This window comes from Takifugu flavidus, chromosome 6 (genome assembly GCF_003711565.1).
Source record: "Takifugu flavidus isolate HTHZ2018 chromosome 6, ASM371156v2, whole genome shotgun sequence".
In the NCBI taxonomy this organism is placed as follows: Eukaryota; Metazoa; Chordata; class Actinopteri; order Tetraodontiformes; family Tetraodontidae; genus Takifugu; species Takifugu flavidus.
Window position 1 is genome coordinate 16,253,663 of NC_079525.1, and position 19,511 is coordinate 16,273,173.

The following is a 19,511-nucleotide window of genomic DNA, read 5'->3' on the forward strand; positions in this document are numbered from 1 at the left end:
AGCAACAGCAGAGAAGCCAGTCTCACAAAGATAAGATGTTGCAAAAGGAAGAAGGATGCCCATAGCCCTCTGCCCTAAGAGTGGGTACTGCCTCTCTACACACAGCCAGAATTCACTCAGTGTCTGTGATGTGAACCTCAGTCTCAATGTGGAGTCAGACGTCATGTCAATGAACTGGTCCTCTTCTGCACAGAGCTGAAACCAGTCGGAGCTTGTGCATTGAAAGGATCTCTCCCAGTCATACTGGGAACTGTTTTCAGGGAAGTACTTTTTAAAGAATCCCATCAAATCAAATCAATCAATCTTTATTTATATACGTCTTATACAATCAAAATTGTTTCAAGGCGCTTTCCAGAATCCCAGGGCCTAACCCCAGACAAGCAACAGTGGCAAGGAAAAACTCCCCTTTAACAGGAAAAAACCTTGAGCAGGACCAGGCTCATATAGGGGGACCCTCCTGCTGATGGCCGGCTGGGTAGAGAGAGAGGAGAAGGAGGGGGACAGGTAGAGGATAGAATAGGTAGGAGAGGAGAGGAGAGGAGAGGAGAGGAGAGGAGAGGAGAGGAGAGGAGAGTGAAGGGGAGGGGAGGGAGAGGAGAGGAGAAGGAGAAGGAGGAGGAGGGGAAAAATGAGAGGAATGGAGAGGAGAGCAGAGGAGAGGAGAGGGAGAGGAGAGGCACAGAGCACAGAAACACACACAAAAAGACGATATACAATCACTTCAGCGGGGCCGGAGGTCATTATGCAGCTCCGAAGGCGGCGATACCTGTAAATAAATAGAGAGGGGAGGGGGGGGAGAAGCAGAAAAACTACACAAGAATCAGCATAACTAGTCTGCTTGATGAGGAGGAGGAAAGGAGAGGAGAGGAGAGGAAACCGTGACCCAGTGGGGTGACAGAGGCCTGCCAGGTGATCATGTTTCCGGACCCCGGCAGCCTTGGCCTATAACAGCATAACTAAGATGTGACCTAACGATTAGACGACCCCCTAAGTATGATAATCTGTCTGTCTGTCTATGATAGTAACTGGAACTACAGAATTAGTAACAATAAGCTTTTTCAAAGAGGTAGGTTTTAAGTTTGATCTTAAAAGTAGCGATGGAGTCAGCCTCCCGTACCTGGACAGGGAGGCTGTGATGAAATCAGTGATGAAATGTGCTGCTTAATATGTGGAATCACTGAAGTGGCATCATAGCCAGCAGTAGCCACTATCGCCGCCTTCGGAGCTGCTATCGCCGCCTTTGGAGCTGCATGATGACCTCTGGCACCACTGACCCGCTGTGTAAATAGTGTATTTTTGTATGTGTTTCTGTGCTCTGTGCCCGTCCTCTCCTCTCCTCTCCTCTCCTCTCCTCTCCTCTCCTCTCCTCTCCTCTCCTCTCCTCTCCTCTCCTTCTCCCTCTCCCCCCTACATGAGCCTGGTCCTGCTCAAGGTTTCTTCCTGTTAAAGGGGAGTTTTTCCTTGCCACTGTTGCTTGTCTGGGGTTAGGCCCTGGGATTCTGGTAAGCGCCTTGAAACAATTTTGATTGTAAAGGACACTATATAAAGAAAGATTGATTTGATTTGATTTAGTGTCAGCAAATTCATGTAGGTTCTCGAATGAATCAGTATTTCCTTCATCAAGTTGCCTGCCCCACATTGCAAGCTTTCGGGTGAAAGAGCTGATCTTGTCTGTGACCTGAGGGAGGTGTTTATCTTTCCCTTGAAGCTGTAGATTTAGTTCGTTTAGCTTTCCAAATATGTCACTCAGGTAAGCCAGTTTCGCCAGAAAGCTCTCATAACTAAATTTTTCTGCGACTTCGGACTTGTGCTCCTGCTCCAAAAACATTCTTATCTGCTCTCTGAGCTCAAAAACTCGGGACAAGACTTTTCCTTGTGACAGCCACCTTGCTTCACTGTGAAACAGCACAGCTTGATGTTCAGCTCCCATCTCCTCACAGATAGCAGAGAAGACTCTTGTTTTTAGTGGTCTGGTCTTTATAAAATTGACTACACCTACAATGTCAGTCATAACCTCACTTAAGAGAGAATCTTCTCTGATGGCTTTAAACTGAAAGATGGGTTTTTCGCTCTCACACTCACAATTTTTGCATGCTAATCAAACCTATTTAATCAATTTTTGCTCATGTATATCACATTGTACCACTTTATTGGTTACCGTCACCTTCAATTAGATTTGACTGTCCTTTTATTTTTTCGAGACTACACAGAGGGGGAAAATATGTAGTGTCCGAAGAATGTGTATTGTTCCCTAGCAGATCCTGATTTAGAGACCTTATCTTCTTCAGCCATCCTGGCACCATATCAATATGTTCCATCTGTGTCCTGTCACCTATGTTTTTCCTGTGCTCGTGATTTGGTGCTGTGAAGGAATGCAGGGGTCACAAGAAAGAAACGTGTTTACTTGACCGTATATAAGGGTCTACCGAACAAAGCACTTCGGAGATCTTCACCATCGGGACCACGAAACCTCCCTCGGACAATCTACAGTGTCCGATTGATACCTGACTGTTCTCTCCAATAAACATCTCTCATAACGAAGTCGGTGTCTATGAAGATTCCTTTTTCATCAGCACATCTCAACTATCACCAGAAGAAATTTTCCACACCACCTTACTGTCAAGCCGCCTGTACAACCTCTCCCGGGCGGGGCGTGAGGCGATGGAGAGCTATTGGGGAGACCCTTGCGTCCGGACTGTTTCGGCCCTCCTACTCTCCAGTTGGGGCTGGATTCTTATTCGTCCAAAAGAAGGATGGTACGCTGCGCCCCTGTATCGATTATCGGACGTTGAACGAGATCACTATTAGGAATAAGTAGCTTGGCACTGCGCGAGTGGCAGCCTGTAACAACAGCTCCCATTCACCTTCGAGCTTTTCTTTACTTTTTTACTTTCTCATCTAATGAGACGTCAAAGCTACCGGTCTCCTGTCTACCATTCTCCTGTCTTCTCAATCGTTCGTTGTTTGCACTGTGCACCGTGTGTTGTATTCACTTTACTTAATATTGAACACTTGGTGTGTTGTATTCACTTTACTTAAAATTTGAACACTTGGGACATTCTAGTCACCTGAACAGTGAGAAACAACCCATATTAAACAAATACAGGGCTTCGCCGACTATTAGCATTAGCATGGCCTCACCGTCTGTTTCACCTGGTGTCTTTGTCTGTTCAGCATGTGAAATGTTTAGTTACTCCTCTGACTCCTTTAGTGAAGGGAATAGGTGCAGAAACTGTAGTTTATTTACGGCTATGGAGGCGAGACTTAGCGAGCTTGAGCCGCGGTTCCGCAGCTTGGAGTTAGCTGGAGTAGAAAGGAGAAGCTAGCTGCTGCGGAGCCGCCTAGCGTAGCTTCAGCTAGTGGTCCCCCGGCAGCAGCGGAGCAGCCGGCTAGCCAGGGCGGCTGGGTGACGGTTCGCAGGAAGGGTAGCCCAAACCAAAGGTCCAAGGTGCACCACCAACCGCTTCCCGTGGCTAACCGTTTTTCCCCACTCGGCGACACACCCGCTGAGAAACCGACCCTGGTAATTGGCGACTCTGTTTTGCGCTACGTGAAGCCGACTCCAGCGACCATAGTTAAGTGCATTCTGGGGGCCAGAGCGGGCGACATAGCAAATTTATGGCTGCTGGCGAGACGTAAACGTAAATTTGGTAAAGTTATTATTCACGTTGGAGCCAACGACACCCGGCTATGTCAGTCGGAGGTCACCAAAATTAACATAGAGTCGGTGTGCAGCTACGCAAAAACAATGTCGGACTCCGTAGCATTCTCTGGTCCCCTCCCCAATCTGGCCAGCGATGAGATGCTTAGCCGCATGTCATCACTTTGTCGCTGGCTGTCACGGTGGTGCCCCGAAAACCAGGTGGCCTTTATAGACAATTGGAGCACTTTTTGGGGAAAACCTGGTCTGATTAGGAGGGACGGTGTCCATCCCACACGGGATGATGCCTCTCTCATTTCTAGTAACTTGGCTAATTTTATTAGACCCAAAGTGACCTGACAATCCAGGGTCCAGACCAGGATGCAGAGTTGTAGTCTTACACACCTCTCTGCTGCTTCCATAGAACCCTCATCCACCAACAATAACATATTTAACACTATAGAGGTAGTCTCTGTTCCACGGTTAAAAGACGTTGTAAATGGCAGCTTTAGAAATGGCTTCATTTCATTACTTGAGTCAGTTGGTTTCCTCCAGCAGATAAACCAACCAACTCATAACTTCAACCACACCCTAGATCTAGTTCTGACTTATGGTGTTGAGGTAGAACATGTGTCAGTGTTCCCTCAGAACCCACTCCTGTCAGACCATTCTTTGATCACTTTTACATTTATGATTATTATTTATGATTATGATCCATCCAAAATGGCGCCCAGAGCGGTCGCCTTGGCGTCTTGCTGCGTTCTTGTTTGTCTATTTTTGTTTGTTAATTGTGTGTCTGCCTGCTCTTACACCCGTGAAGAGCTACTAAACATCAGGACTCTCACCCCCACGGACTTACTTCCAGTTTTTCTGGCTCCTGCAGCCGACCTGGTTCACTTTTTGGCCCAAAAGGTGAGACGGGGGAGGAGAGGAAGACGGGCCGGTGCCCTGGCGGGACTACGCAGGAGAGGCTCGCGCACGGCGCTGCCTGGGATCTTTCTGTCCAACGCCAACTCACTTTGTAACAAAATGGACGAGCTGAAGTTGCTGATGCGGATTAAAGACTTCTCCACCTCGTGTGTTCTCTGCTTCACTGAAACCTGGTTCAGGAAAGAGACACCGGACAGCGCGCTCCTCCTCGAGGGATTCCAGCTATTCCGTGCCGACCGCGACCTGGCGCTCTCTGGCAAGAGAGCAGGCGGTGGAGTCTGCTTCTACATCAACAGCGACTGGTGCACTGATGTGACTGTGATCTCTCAGCACTGTTCTCCTGCTTTGGAATACCTCTTCATCAACTGCAGACCCTTCTATTCTCCGCGTGAGTTCGCTTCATTCATTCTGGCCTCTGTTTACATCTCGCCAGATGCGGACGTGCGCGAGGCTCAGCGCACGCTCGCGGACTGTATTCAACAAGTGGAGCGGACCTATCCCGACGCTCTGGTTATCGTGCTTGGCGACTTTAATCAGAGCAACCTGAGTTACGAGCTCCCCAGGTACAAACAGTTTATCAAATGCCCCACCAGAGCAGAGAACACGCTGGATCACTGCTACACCACAGTGAAGGACGCGTATCGGGCCATCCCCTGTGCTGTGCTAGGACTGTCTGATCACGTGATGGTCCACCTGATCCCCACATACAGACAGAAACTTAAACTAATAAAGCCATCCGTGAGCACCACGAAGAGATGGACCAGTGAGGCTGTGGAGGAGCTGCGCACGTGCTTGGATACAACTGACTGGGACATGTTTAAAGGGGCCACACATGATCTGGATGAGTACACGGACACTGTGACCTCATATATCCACTTTTGTGAGGAGCGCATTCTACCAACGCGCACTAGGGTGAGTTATTCCAATGACAAGCCCTGGTTCACACCGAAACTCAGACAGATCAGGAAAGAAAAGGAAGCAGCGCTGAAAAGTGGAGACAGAGACTGCTACAGAGAGGCCAAATACCGGTTTAGCAAGGAACTGAGGAGAGCTAAATCTGTGTATTCGGAGAAACTTCAGCAGCAGTTTACTGCTAACGACTCTGCTTCTGTGTGGAGAGGCCTGAGGCAGATCACCGACTACAGGCCTCAGGCTTCAAAGGGTCAGGACGACAAAGCCCTTTGTCAGAGTCTGTCCCTCCACTATGCCCGCTTTGACACCTCGTCAACCATGCCCAACACCTCCCCTCCCCCCAGTGTCACTGCCCCCATGGACCTCACTCCATCAAAGGCAGTTCCCTCCTCCTCCCCCCCTCCACTCACCATCACTCACCATCAGTCCCCCCCCCCCATCACTTACCACCAGTTCCCCCCTCCTCCCCCCCTCCATTCACCATCAGTGAACAGGATGTGCGAAGGCAGTTCGCCAGGTTGAACCCGCGCAAGGCCCCTGGCCCGGACGACGTGTCTCCTTCCACCCTGAGGCACTGCGCAGAGGAGCTGACTCCTGTCTTCACAGACATCTTCAACTCCTCCCTGGAGTCGTGCCAGGTGCCAGCCTGCCTCAAAACTTCAACCATCGTCCCTGTCCCCAAGAAGCCACGGATCACTGGGCTTAACGACTACAGACCTGTGGCGCTCACCTCTGTAGTCATGAAGTCCTTAGAGCGCCTGATCCTGCCACACCTCAAGTCCATCACCACCCCCCTCCTGGATCCACTGCAGTTCGCCTACAGAGTAAAAACAGTCTCTCAAAGTGTCAGAGTCAGAGTTAAAACAGTCTCTCAAAATGCCTTTTTTCACTTGAGAAACATCACAAAGATCAGGAAGCTACTGACGCGGCATGATGCTGAAAAGTTAGTCCATGCATTTGTTACTTCCAGGCTGGACTATTGCAATTCTTTATTATCGGGGTGTCCAAACAACTCTTTAAGAAGCCTCCAGGTGATCCAAAATGCTGCAGCCACAGTTCTGACAGGTATTGACAAAAGAGATCACATAACTCCTCTAATGGCATCTCTTCATTGGCTGCCCATTAAATTTAGAATAATTTTTAAAACCCTTCTTTTGACCTACAAGGTCCTCAGACGCCTAGCTCCATCCTACCTGGAGGAGCTAGTGATACCTTACCAGCTCAATAGACCGCTCCGTTCTCAGAATGCTGGTCTACTTGTGGTTTCCAGAGTTTCTAGGAGTAGAATGGGGGGCCGAGCATTTAGCTACCAGGCCCCCCTGCTATGGAACCAGCTCCCTGTCCAGGTACGAGAGGCTGACTCTATCGCTACTTTTAAGATCAGGCTTAAAACCTACCTCTTTGAAAAAGCTTAGTTCCGGTAGTTCCAGTTACTATTATAGACAGACTATGAGTGTCAGTTTCAATTCCGTTCAACTTCAAAGGAAAGATGTTGTATAGTTATTGTTACGCGCCTATCTTAAAACACTGTGCACATCTGTTGTTCATACCTTGGTTTTGATGGTTGAAGGTGTTCAACATGGAGGAAGCTGGTGAGTAGGCCGCAAGCAGGTAAGTAGCAGGTAGGCAGAGGGAGAGAGGCAATGGCAGGCTGGCAGGCAAGCAAGGAGATGGGGAAAATGGCAGGCATGCAAGCAGGTGGCACACAGTGGCATAAATCCAAATGTTTGTATTCCAAATTAAGGCTAAATAATCGAAATAAAATGGCTCAACACAAAAGGTTTGAATAAGTAAACTAAAGTGTTATTTTTCTAAGTTCAAAGGCCTTTACTTTCTAAAGATAGCAACTTTAAGCGGTAAAAAACTATATCACCACTAACCATTCCTTTGTTAAACTGAGAACTGACTGCCAAGGGAGGGGCAGCCATCTTTACTTGGTCATGTGACCAAAGCCTGTGTCAAAATAAAAGCACGTGGCATGAGGCCAACAAATCTTATCCAAGTAAACATCTAAACTAAGGAAACTAAATTGGCTCTAACATATCCGGCCCCTTATAGCTACCACGTGTGGCTATAACAAAACACATTTACAATGGGGCCAATTTTCAAAAAACAAAAAGTCTTTGTTCAGCATTCACTGTTGGCTTTTACCAACAAGTAGATCTTGCTAATTGGCCTTAGGAGCTGGTTGGTTCTAGTTTGCAATCTCACAGAGCGAACAAGGCGCTTAGAATCTGCTATGGCTTCGATGACTTTCCCAAGCACCCATGAGCCTCGTGGCGCTGCAGCATCAGCGATCACTACTACGTCTCCCACAGAGAAGTTCGGCCGGATGCGGGACCATTTGGATCGTTCTTGCATGAGTGGAACATATTCCTGTATCCATCGTGTCCAGAAAAGATCTGCGATATACTGTATCTGTCGCCATCGCCTTCTGGCGTACACATCTTCCTGTTTGAATATTCCTGGTGGAAGCAAGGACTGGACCTTAAGCTGCAGTAGGTGATTAGGTGTCAGTGGTTCCAAGTCATTGGGGTCACTAGAAACGGTTGTCAAGGGACGGCTGTTTAGGATGGATTCCACCTCGCACATCACTGTGACTAAACCTTGATCATCCAAAGACTGCTGGTTTGTGATTGAGGACAAGACCCTTTTCACCATTCTTATTATGCGCTCCCAGATGCCTCCATGGTGGGCACCAGCTGGAGGATTGAACGTCCACTTCACACCTTTCTGAACGAGACTGCTCTCAATTTGGTCCATGTTTCAACGTTTCAGTGCCTCACGTAGCTCCTTTTCAGTGGAGATCAAATTAGTTCCATTGTCTGACCTCAACTTACTGACTTGGCCCCTTCTGGATATGAAGCGCGTGAACGCATTCACACAGGAGTCAGTATCCATCGATTGTGCTACTTCCAAATGGACTCCTCTAGTAGTCAGGCAAGTAAATAGCACACCATACCGCTTTGCCATGCCACGCCCTCTTCTCACTTCTATTGGTCCAAAGTAATCCACTCCGACGTATGAGAATGGAGGGAGGTCAGGAGTCAAACGATCAATTGGCAGATCGGACAGCTTTTGTTCACCTGCATGTGCATAGTTTCGCCTGCAGGGGACACAATTGTTCACAATTTCCCTTGCAAAGGAATTTGCACAAGGAATCCAATATTTTTGCCTTAAGCTTGCCAAAATGTGATTTCTGCCACAATGCCCAACCTGCTGATGAATGTGCCGAAGCAGGAGCTCTGAGACGAAATGCCTCTTAGGCAAGATAGCTGGATGTTTCTGCTCCTTTGGCATAGCCATCCTGCTCAGGCGACCACCAATTCTTAATATGCCATGGTCAAGGAATGGATCCAGTTTGAAGAGGGAGCTTTTCCGGCTGACATTCCTTCCATTGCGCAGACTTGCCATCTCCTGCAAAAGTCCTTGATTTTGGCAGAACTTCACAACGGCTTCTTCTGCCTCTTCCAGGTCTTGAACAGAGAGTGTCATGGGGCCAGTCATGACTGCCTTTAAGGTCCCCTTTCTTTTGAGAGCGCATTGGGTGAGCAAACTCTTCAGCTTTAGGAACCATGCAACAGCTCTTCTGAGCTTATACCAGGTGGAAAAGTAGTTCAGCAAAACATTAGTTGGATCATGGTGGCTGACAACAGTGGCATGGACTTCAAGCACTTCTCTCCTCAACTCTGAGTTATCTGGAGGAATCGCGAGGTTAACAGGTAACTCACCTGGGAAACGGGAGGATGATGGCTAAGCTGTCATCAATGTTGAACAACACGTCCCACCCCCTACAGGACACCCTGACAGCACTGGGCAGCTCATTCAGTGAGCGGCTGCTCCACCCTCGCTGTGTGAAGGAGAGGTATCGCAGATCTTTCCTGCCGGCTGCTGTCAGACTGCACAATAAACATAAGGCCCGCTAGCATAATCTGAATATTATATATTCTGATATGTATATTGTATTCACCCTCTGTACTATGTACATGTATACGGGAGCTGAGTATCCATTTATCTGGATTATTGTAAATATACATCCTCTTTGTATATTCCGAATTCTATTCTATTTTATTTTACTAACTACTACTAACAAAAAAATACAGATAACCAGACATGGTTTTGAAAAATATGTGTTAAAGAATGACAAATTTTTGTTTCTTCCAGTTGATATAGTAATGTTAAAGTTGGTACCTAATTGATGATCCGTTGAAACCTGATCTACTGGGATTTTCAAACACAACCATCTCTAGGGTTTACAGAGAATGGAACATATCCAGTCGCCAGCAGTTGGGAAAAAATGCCTTGTTGACAGTAGGCAGTGTTACGCCTTCATGAGGCACCTCTCATGAGGTGTCTCTCTGTAAGCTTGATGCTATATGTCAATATGGACAACAATCTTGTTGAAAGTGTGCCACAGGAATTAAGGCAGTTGTGAAGGTAAAAGGGGGTCCAAACTTTTACTTGCAAGGTGTATGTAATAAAGTGGCTGGTGAGTGTATAAATATAGCAGGAAGAATGTGCTGAATGCAAGGTGTGTGTCATGACAAAGCAGAAAAGAAACTGCTGAAGTAGAGGGTGTGACTACCGGAAACAGGGCGGGAGATAAAGGGAAACATGAGAAAATATACTCTGTTGGTGACAGATACAGAAATAATTTCAAATCTCAGCATAGTAGTTGAATTGTATCTCTGCGGTGATGATCTTTGATTTTTGGTGCAAGATAAAAAGACTAAACAGTTCTGGACATGAAGAATAAAATCAGGTCAACAAGAATACACTTCCACAGAGCTGGTCAGGTAAGATAGAAATGAACAATTATAATTACAAACAGTAAAAAAAATTGCGACCTTACTTCCATATATTTGTTTCAAGCTTCAGGGTTTAGCTTTTAGTAACAGTTGCATAAAAATCCTGTGTAATGCTTGATGTGAAAATGAAATGTGCTCCGCCACATTTAAACAGAATGTAGATGTCAAACCTCAAACACTCCATTGTTGGACACAAGATTCTCTTGTCTGCATTTCCGAGAAAACTGTGACAGTGATAGGCTCAAGGTTGCGCATTAGTATTATGGCTTATTGGTTATGAATAACTTTCAACAGACACATAGACAGAAAGATGGAGCTCTTAGAGAATGAAACAGGGAAAAGATTTGAGAGCTCAAGTGTGTTACTGGTGCACTCTACATGGTTTGCTCTAGTTCAAAAAGGGTAGCATGGGACAGCAACAACTATGTCTGGGTGTTTTTAACACAACCATTTAGTTTCTTTAAATAGTTTAAGTGTTTTGGTGCACATGCAGGTATGTGCTGATGTAATATTTATGTGTGCAAAGGTGAAAGAAAAAATGCAAACTAACAGGTTTGACGGGATTGTCTACTACAGGAAAAGTCAGCGTAGTTTAATGTTAATAGGAATAATTTAACTTACAACAAAAGTTCCACCTAACACCAACACCTCTACTAATACTTAATTCAATTATTCATTAATATATAATTTTAGAACCCACATACCTCAAAACTAACTGGGTGTCATCTGTCTGTGTATAGTTAGAGGAAAGAGTGAAGGAGAGAGAGGTCTCCCTGCAGCCTATACCTTTTCAGTACGTGGCACTGCTGTAAATCTAACTTCAAATATATATATATAATAAATAATAATCTTTTACTCAGCTGTATGATTTCCACAAAAGAGTGCCATTGAAATGGTTACCTCCCCCATAAGCCTTCATTTTGAAGCAGGGAGATTAAATAGGCCGTTGTTCATCTATCCTTATCATTTACAGTAAGACTTTATGTGTTACAATGTCAACAATGAGTCATGCCTAAATTAAAATTCATTTCTACATTCCAGGATGTGGGTGTGTTGTGTGCATGCAGCACTATGATGTGAACAGGTTTTTTTATCCTGTCTAAAAACATGTTACCTTCCTAAGGTTATCTGTTGTTTACATTAGAGGGTATTCAGTACATTTTCTGATGCTTTTTCAAATAGCAAATTTGGGATTTTTCTGATAGCTATTGTTAAACTATTCAATTTATTGTGATTGCTATTCAGTTTATTTAAAACATTTCTTTATTTACAGTTCTTTCAAATGCTCCAAACAATTTTGTACAACAGCTTTGTACAGTGTATAAATGTGCAGTACTAAGCAGCCGTTAGACAATAAATTGCATACATGTGAAAATGAATAGAAAGTAATAGGTGAAAATGGAAGCTTTTTAAGATTTTTTTCTTGGGATTTTTCAGAGAATTTTCTAGTCAGTTCTGAAACGACATTTTGCACATTTTGGTGCATGTTTAGGGTGCAACCTACAGTTCCCGAGTAGTTTGAGGTTTTATGGCCGAGTTTCTGGGATCATAACCTGTGTGCTTAGGAGGTACATAAAAAAATGCTGTAACTTTTTCTATGCATCAGTCGCCTGACAAATCTGTTTAAATGTACACTTAAAATACATTCTAAACACATTGATTGCAATTGGATTCACACGAAATCTTCTCTCTTAAAAGATGCAGCACGCATATAGGGTCCTAGCCAGACATTTGCTCCATTTAGCAACAAACATTCTGCAAAACAGCGATGTGATTGTTTTTGCCATCATTTATGATATTTACAAAATCTTTGCCATATATATTAAACAGTTACCGGTAAATGTAAATAATAAATGTCTGGAATGAGTGTCACATGGACTAGACTACTATCATTTTCGTACAATTATTGTATTCCTACAATATAGGTTTTTACGTTTGTACAATACAGTTGTTTTGACAATATTATATCCATACAATATACCTCACGTTATAATGTGATTGCGATGGAAAGTGCCAGAAGCAACACACTTCAGTAACTGTGTGAGACATTTGAAAATAAATTCAGCAGAAAAGCATAAACATGGAATAACATGCATGGCTTTTCACACAAGGGTCTTATGGATTATGTCAGAAGTGTGGAAGGAATCTGAAGACTAATTTGCTAGGCAATAATGGTAAATATTATTTACCACTATTGTTCTTGCAGCATGTCCTTCAACTCTACTCCTGAGGACCTGTGTGCAGCAGATGACCGCCTCTGCAGTAAGGATGTATTGCTACTGAACTCTCAGCATTTTTTTAAATTTTTTTTTATTGATGTATACTAGACGAGCAGACACTTGATGAGACAGATCTAAGTTTCCACTCATTAATTCATGCTGTTCAATGTAAAATAAAATATACCAGTTATCCAGTACCAGTAGTATCATATACTGTATCAGTCCCTATAGGGAGTACTAATACAAAGTTACATAGCATAAAAGGTTGCCTTATCATCAAAGACCCTGGAAAGATCAAAGGTGATTTTATTCATTTTAAAAGTAATCAAGACTGCAAACACACAGGAATTTAGTAATTTACATACTGTTCCTGTGTATGCATTTTTGTATGACTGTATCTGCAGCCACTCACTATTCTTAAAGGGTGCACTAATTTGGGGAGCTGTCATTTTGAAGAGTTGTCCAAAAAAATGAGGATCTCTGTGCTGCATTTAGCAGTCAACGTATCCCATAATGCACTGTGAAAAGTAGTTCACCAATGGTTCCTCACCAAGCAATGAAGACCGTCAGCCTGCATTAAATTATTTTATTAATTCAAAGACGGTCCTTCAAGTAACAACTGAGTGCATTGAATTATTAATCAGTGACACAAAATACAACACAAATCATTGGACCATATCACAAAGCTGCAAGTAGCTTTATGTGACAAGTGGGAAAATATGATACAACTAAGGCTGTTTAGCTTCGCAAAAAATGCATTGACATATTTATATATAAGGAAAGTAAAGAATACATTGTTCTACATAATATTTCATTTTTGTGTTACATTCATAGTCTATAAAAAGCTAAACCATGCCAAATAGATAAGTTTGTTCAATCATCTTAAAACCTTAATAATAGCTTCTATTTCTATCAGTTGCAAGGGAGTATAATCAGGCTGTGATCATTGTCCCCACACTGCTACTCCTGGGCTCTGCAGTCATCTTAGTGACTCTGTGCTTTATGAGGTGTAGAACCCAGCAGAGGACACGGAGCCACCCAACGCTACAAAGAGGCATTGATGGTAAAAAAAACAAAAACAAACAGCCAGTCAATTTTCCAACCATTCTGAATCTAATATAAAGCATTAATTTAACATGTTATATCCTGCTATTTTAAAAGCACCTGCTGGCATCAATCCACTGGAACATGAAGAGTTACCAATGTCTGTTAAGCACCAGAATGTGAGGCCAACTCTTACAGCTGCACCACGGGCATCCACAGAGCAGTATCCCAGAGTCTACAGCCAGGTCAAAGCCCTCCCCCTGTCCTTCTCTATCAAGGCTGACAACATGGTCACCCTCTACAGAGCCTGTGTGGACAACAGGAATGTCGTCTTAAGGGTTCTTAAAGGTAGATCTTAGTGAAGTGTTTTATTTCATTATGAAAGGATTTCATGTGTAATATGGTCAATGGTAACATTTAAAATCCAAGGAAGGAACAGCATCAATGTTTTAAGAAACATACAACACAAACTAGGTTGGGTCTACAATAGTTGAAATGTTCTCTGCATGTACAATTGTTAAGTGGTGTTTACTTTATCTCTCAGAAACAGCCAACCACAATGAGAGGCAGCACTTTTTGGGCTTTGCATCCTTCCTGTCAGGATTAGGTCCACATCCTTTCTTACCTAACCTGCTGGGCATGATTTCAGTGGAGCCACCATTGATGATGGTGATGGAGGACCTGCAGCATCAAGACCTGTTAGGATACCTGTGGAAGTGTCGACAGGTGAAAGAGAATTTTTCTGTTTTTGGATGATCATGAACATTTACTGTTATATTAATGAGGTCATCTCCTTCTCGCCTGCAGTTTGACTGCAGATTAAATGGAACATACCTGGTGTACAATTAAGTACATATTCACATTTCCCCTTTGTCTTTGCTTTTGAAGGATGGCAGTTTAGAGTCTTCACATGACATGACTGAGAAGAGAATATTTATCATGGCAACACAAGTGGCCTCTGCCCTGGTTGGTTAAACTACTCTCTGGAATCTTTTTATTACATACAAATATTTTTATATAAGGGAATTATTGAATAGATAAACAATAGTTTGCTTTTTCTACAGTGATGACAGAAAATACCCATTCACTGTTATATGATGTACAATTGTTTCTAATGAATATCTACTGGTGACCTTATAATGTGACTATTAGATTCAGATTTAGATTCCTTTATTTGTCCAACACAGGGAAATGTAATGTTGTTCATTGTCACTGTTATGATACATTTCACTTTGATTTTATTAGCATTTGATATCATAATGTAATTTGATTTTACAAACTTATATTAAGTAAAATCCAAAGCTGTCTGAACTGTCTTGCAGCCTTACAGATATATTACTTGATATCTGATGTGATATTTATTTACATGTATTATTATTATTGCTGCTGTTGTTGTTGATGATGATGATGATGATGATGATGATGATGATGATGATGATGATGTTATTGTCATTGCAAAACTGTAATTATTGTGTAAAACTCCAAACAAATGTTATCCAAAGCTTGATCTCAGTGACTTGTACTTGGTTAAACTTCTTTAAAATGTTTTGCTTCTTCTCCAAAAGTCTTCTTTAGTTCTGAAATGGCTGGGGCCAAAGCTTGAAGATATAGCCCTTGACCATTAGCATGCTCTTGATGTGGCATTTATATCTTTCAGAAGCAATACATTCAAGTACCCTTCAAATCCACAAACAAGGACAGAAACTAGTACACCTGAAGGACAAGACAAAAAGATACAAGCAAATCACCGTTGTCCATACCATACAACGCCAAGAAGAATGCAGGAATTTATACATCAACCTCTTCACATGTGAATAGCCCTAAACAGAAGAGCCACTTCCTGAAGACAGAACTCAACAGTTTATCTACATTTAAAGGAAACAGGACACTCTTATGAGGACAGCTGTCTGTACTCACCAGAGAAGATCGTTGGTGGAGAGGGGTGTCAAAGAAGCCATCAATGTCAAGTTTGAAAAAACTGAGACATTACCTATCAACCATTTGCAATGCAGTCATATACTGCCTCCGTCTACAATCCATCCAACTATCACATCTTCACACAGGATCTCGTGATTTGTTATATTGTGACCCTGCAGACGAAGAGGAAGCCCCCACGAGCAAAACTAGGTCAAGAACGATGAAGAAGACTTTTGGAAAAGAAACAAAACACCTTCAAGCACATTAACAGAGTCCAGTTGATTACTGAAATCAAGCATTGGATAACCTTTACCTGGATAGATGAGAACCTACATTGACAAAATGGATTATGCATTTTAATTAAGTCTGTTAACCTTTTCAAGGAGTACTTGCACAGCCAAGAATGTATCCATGGTAATGTTGGAGCTCGTAGTGTGCTGATCGGTGGAGATTTGACAGCTAAGCTGTGGGGCTTTGGCTCAGCGTACCGCAGAACACAGCCCATCTCACTGAGTGCAAGAGAGCCTACACAGCTGAGGAAGTGGCAGGCACCTGAAGTCCTGAGCATGAGAGCCTTCAGTCACAGTAGTGATGTGTGAGTGTACTCACCATTAATATTAAGCAATTAAACGACGTATAAAGTCTATCACTGAAAAATTTTAAAAGGGAGTCTGAGCTCACTAATGAAAGTAATAACAGTAAAGTCAAGGGATGTTGAATTCTGCAAAATAATTATTTTATGTCAAATCAAAGTTAGCTTAAATTTGTCTCTACAAAACATTTGGGATTTTACAGCAAAATCTCCAAATTCCATGAATTAGTTTTGTGCTTCTGGTTGTTTCTTCTTTGACATATTATTCCAAAGTAATCTTTTGTGTTCAGGTGTTTGGCAAATCAGGAGTTTAAAGTAGCAATTTCATGCTTTCATTACTAACTTATTCCTTATTTCACCTGAGATTAAAATATGTAACTAATACTGATCTTTTTCTATTAACAGGTGGTCCTTTGGTATTCTACTTTATGAAATGGTCACATTTGGTGGGTATCAGATTTTTTCAAATAAATTATAATTTTTATATGAAGTCCTGATATTTAGCTTTATATTATTAACATGAAGGTTTTAATTAATATTGTTCAGTCTAATATTGTCATGCATGCAGGTGACCCCCCTTTTGCTAAGGTCTTTGTAACTGAACTTCTGCAGTATCTCCAGAGAGGGAAGCATCTTAAACGACCAGCCAGCTGCTCTCATGCACTGTAAGACAAACCTCACAAACACACTCTTATGACATTTTTAACAGCATTTAAGCAGAAAAAGTAGAAACATATCAAATTATATGGATTATTTTTTACTAATATATAATTCAGTCAAAAAGACAATTCATTTTAAATAAGAATATTAGAAATAAGAATGTTCTGGACATGGCTGCACTATGGAAAAATCTTGCACCACTTACATTGCATAACATATCTATAAAAAGTAAAATCAAAGATAAATGTCAAATATGGTCATAATTACGGGTGTTCAGTTGTTTTTTGGTTTGATTGATTTATTTATTTATTTGGTTATTCAGGTACTCCCTAATCAGGTCATGCTGTCACTGGAGCCCTCAGCATCGTCTCTCCATGACTGAGCTTATTCAGAAGCTTCGGGCAGGAGAGAGATCAGCCAATGACAGAAGAGTTCTAAGAGTACCTGAGCCACTGGACTTTGAGAAATATATGAGGGAGGCCGGATATGGGGAGACGTACAACTATGCTGTGCTCTAATTAGTTGATATAGTTGAAATGGTAGATTTTTTCACAACAATGCACATTGAAATTGTTTTGAACAAAACTTGCCTTATGCTTGGCATATACTCTAAAATGCACATTTACCTTCTATGTTAAATACATTAATTGTAAATTACAAACCTCTATTTTTATGAGTAATATAATTTAAAAAAACATTTTATCTGTATTTTTAAACTTAAACTAAAGCACTTGGGGCTTTTATATGTGTAAACGATGGGTGATACTGCCTCTTTTATAAAATAAAGACCGAAACATCAGATATTGCTTTTTAAATGTAATTGATGTAGTTGTGACTGTAAAAGCGTGATTGTTTTTATGCTAGGCATTTTAGACTTTCTCGGGATCTGAGAACACTTCTCCCATGGAGCTGGTGACTTTTATCAACCTATTTTCAGAGGAGAAAAGTCACATAATCAAAGAGATACAAGAATTCTGAGATTGTGTTGTGAATCTTCTCCTGGTGGTAGCCGAGATGTGTTGATGAGGAAGGAATCTTCGCAGACACCGACTTGGTTATCAAAGATATTTATTGGAGAGAACAGTCAGGTATCAATCGAACACTGCAGATTGTCCGAGGGAGGTTTCGCGGTCTCGATGGTGAAGAACTCCGAAGTGTCTACATCGACACCTCCTTCTTATACAGTCAAGTAAACACATTCTTTACTGATGACCTCATGCTATACAATATGGCCAACCCAATGGTATAGCGTTCAGTTATTACCAAAAAAGGGAATACTGAAGGTGCTTCATGCTACACATCCTCATATGGAGAACAACCAGGGGCCCACAGACTCCAGTGTCATCTTTTAGCAGCTTCTCTTACATAAAGGAAGAAGACACAGGACACACAGGTGGAGCATGTCCTAATATGGTGCTTAGGCTGGCTGTTAAACACATTACGGCCTTACAGACGTAAAGCCTGCATAGAATGGGTCAGATACTACAATTATTTATTTGCACAATAACATCTTGACTTCATATAGTCATTCAAAGTACAATTTGGTTTTAAACACAGGAAACAGTCTGGCCTTTCTGGACTGCGCGGTCAAGATCACTGAGGACAGAAATCTCACCATCGAAGTCTACAGAAAACCTACACATACTGACCAGTACCTCCAGTTTGACTCTCACCATCCACTGGAACACAAGTTGGGAGTGATCAGAACCCTCCAACACCGGGCCAGAGAAATACCCACCACATCCCAAGGCAGAAAGAAGGAACAGGACCACATTAAGACAGCTCTCAAAACATGTGGCTACCCAGACTGGGCCTTCACCAGGACCTCAAGAAAGCGAGACCTCAGCAAAGGAGAGGAGGAGAGAAACAAACGTCGCAGCGTTTCCATCCCCTACCTGTCTGGAGTCTCGGAGAAGTTTAGGAGGATCCTCCAGAAACACGACATACCGGTTCATTTCAAACCCAGCAACACTCTCAGACAGAGGTTAGTACACCCAAAGGACAAGACACCAAGACCCAAACAAAGTAATGTTGTCTATGCTGTACAGTGCCAGGAGGAATGCAAGGAACTGTACATTGGGGAAACCAAACAACCTCTCCACAGAAGAATGGCACAACACAGACGTGCCACCTCTTCGGGTCAGGATTCAGCAGTCCACTTACACTTAAAGGAGAGTGGGCACTCCTTCGAGGACAGCCAAGTAAGGATACTGGCCAGAGAAGACCGCTGGTTTGAAAGGGGGGTTAAGGAAGCTATCCATGTTAAATTGGAGAAACCATCCTTGAACAGAGGTGGTGGCCTGAGGCACTTCCTATCACCCACATACAATGCAGTCCTCCACTCCTTCCAACAGCAAAACAAACATTCACACCATTCCAGGAGACCCAGTGACTCATCACCATGTGACCCAGCAGACAAAGGGGAGACACCTCAACAGAAACTAGGTGAACGACCCGACCAACGACCCTGCTAACGACTCTCAGGTGACCACCCGGATCATTAGCATGCAAATGGTCCACAGGGGCTATATATTTTCAAGCTCTCTCCCAAGCGATTTCAGAACTGAAGAAGCCTTCTGGATAGAAGGCGAAACGTCTTCAAGAGAAGAAACCCAGTCCAGTTGACAGAGAAAACTACCTTGGATACAATGACCTGGATGACTGAGAATTTACACAGACGTTTTAAACACAGGTTTTCAAGACAAGCGTGTTTTTTTTCTTATTTGTTTGGTTTTTATAGTTTGCTAAGGAGCCTACTGATTGACCTTAAAATCGCATTGGTGAGGTAT

General features: G+C 42.8%; 1 protein-coding gene across 6 annotated transcripts; it reads left to right on the top strand.

Moving 5' to 3' along the window:
- Nucleotides 1-10,063: 10,063 nt before the first annotated feature.
- LOC130528052 (tyrosine-protein kinase STYK1-like) lies at nt 10,064-17,523 on the top strand. Of its 6 annotated transcripts, none has more exons than XM_057036990.1 (10): nt 10,064-10,278; nt 12,402-12,552; nt 13,426-13,572; nt 13,671-13,901; nt 14,098-14,279; nt 14,442-14,519; nt 15,854-16,065; nt 16,468-16,508; nt 16,675-16,727; nt 17,045-17,323. In XM_057036990.1, the coding sequence occupies exons 2-9, from the start codon at nt 12,462-12,464 to the stop codon at nt 16,698-16,700; spliced, it is 1,008 nt and encodes a 335-aa protein (XP_056892970.1). In that variant the 5' UTR covers nt 10,064-10,278; nt 12,402-12,461; the 3' UTR covers nt 16,701-16,727; nt 17,045-17,323. The 6 variants fall into 6 exon arrangements, with proteins under 6 accessions (XP_056892970.1, XP_056892967.1, XP_056892971.1 ...); XM_057036987.1 differs by having other exon boundaries at nt 10,065-10,278; nt 16,631-16,727; nt 17,045-17,523; XM_057036991.1 differs by having other exon boundaries at nt 10,065-10,278; nt 13,517-13,572; nt 16,631-16,727; nt 17,045-17,523.
- Nucleotides 17,524-19,511: the final 1,988 nt, after the last annotated feature.

Bases quoted from the DNA above. Each gene is read 5' to 3' on its own strand.
- LOC130528052 (XM_057036987.1), top strand. From the start codon at position 12,462: ATGGTAAATATTATTTACCACTATTGTTCTTGCAGCATGTCCTTCAAC. The intron at 14,520-15,853 runs GTTGGTTAAACT...AACCTTTTCAAG, and splicing joins CACAAGTGGCCTCTGCCCTG to GAGTACTTGCACAGCCAAGA. The intron at 16,509-16,630 runs GTGGGTATCAGA...TCATGCATGCAG, and splicing joins TTATGAAATGGTCACATTTG to GTGACCCCCCTTTTGCTAAG.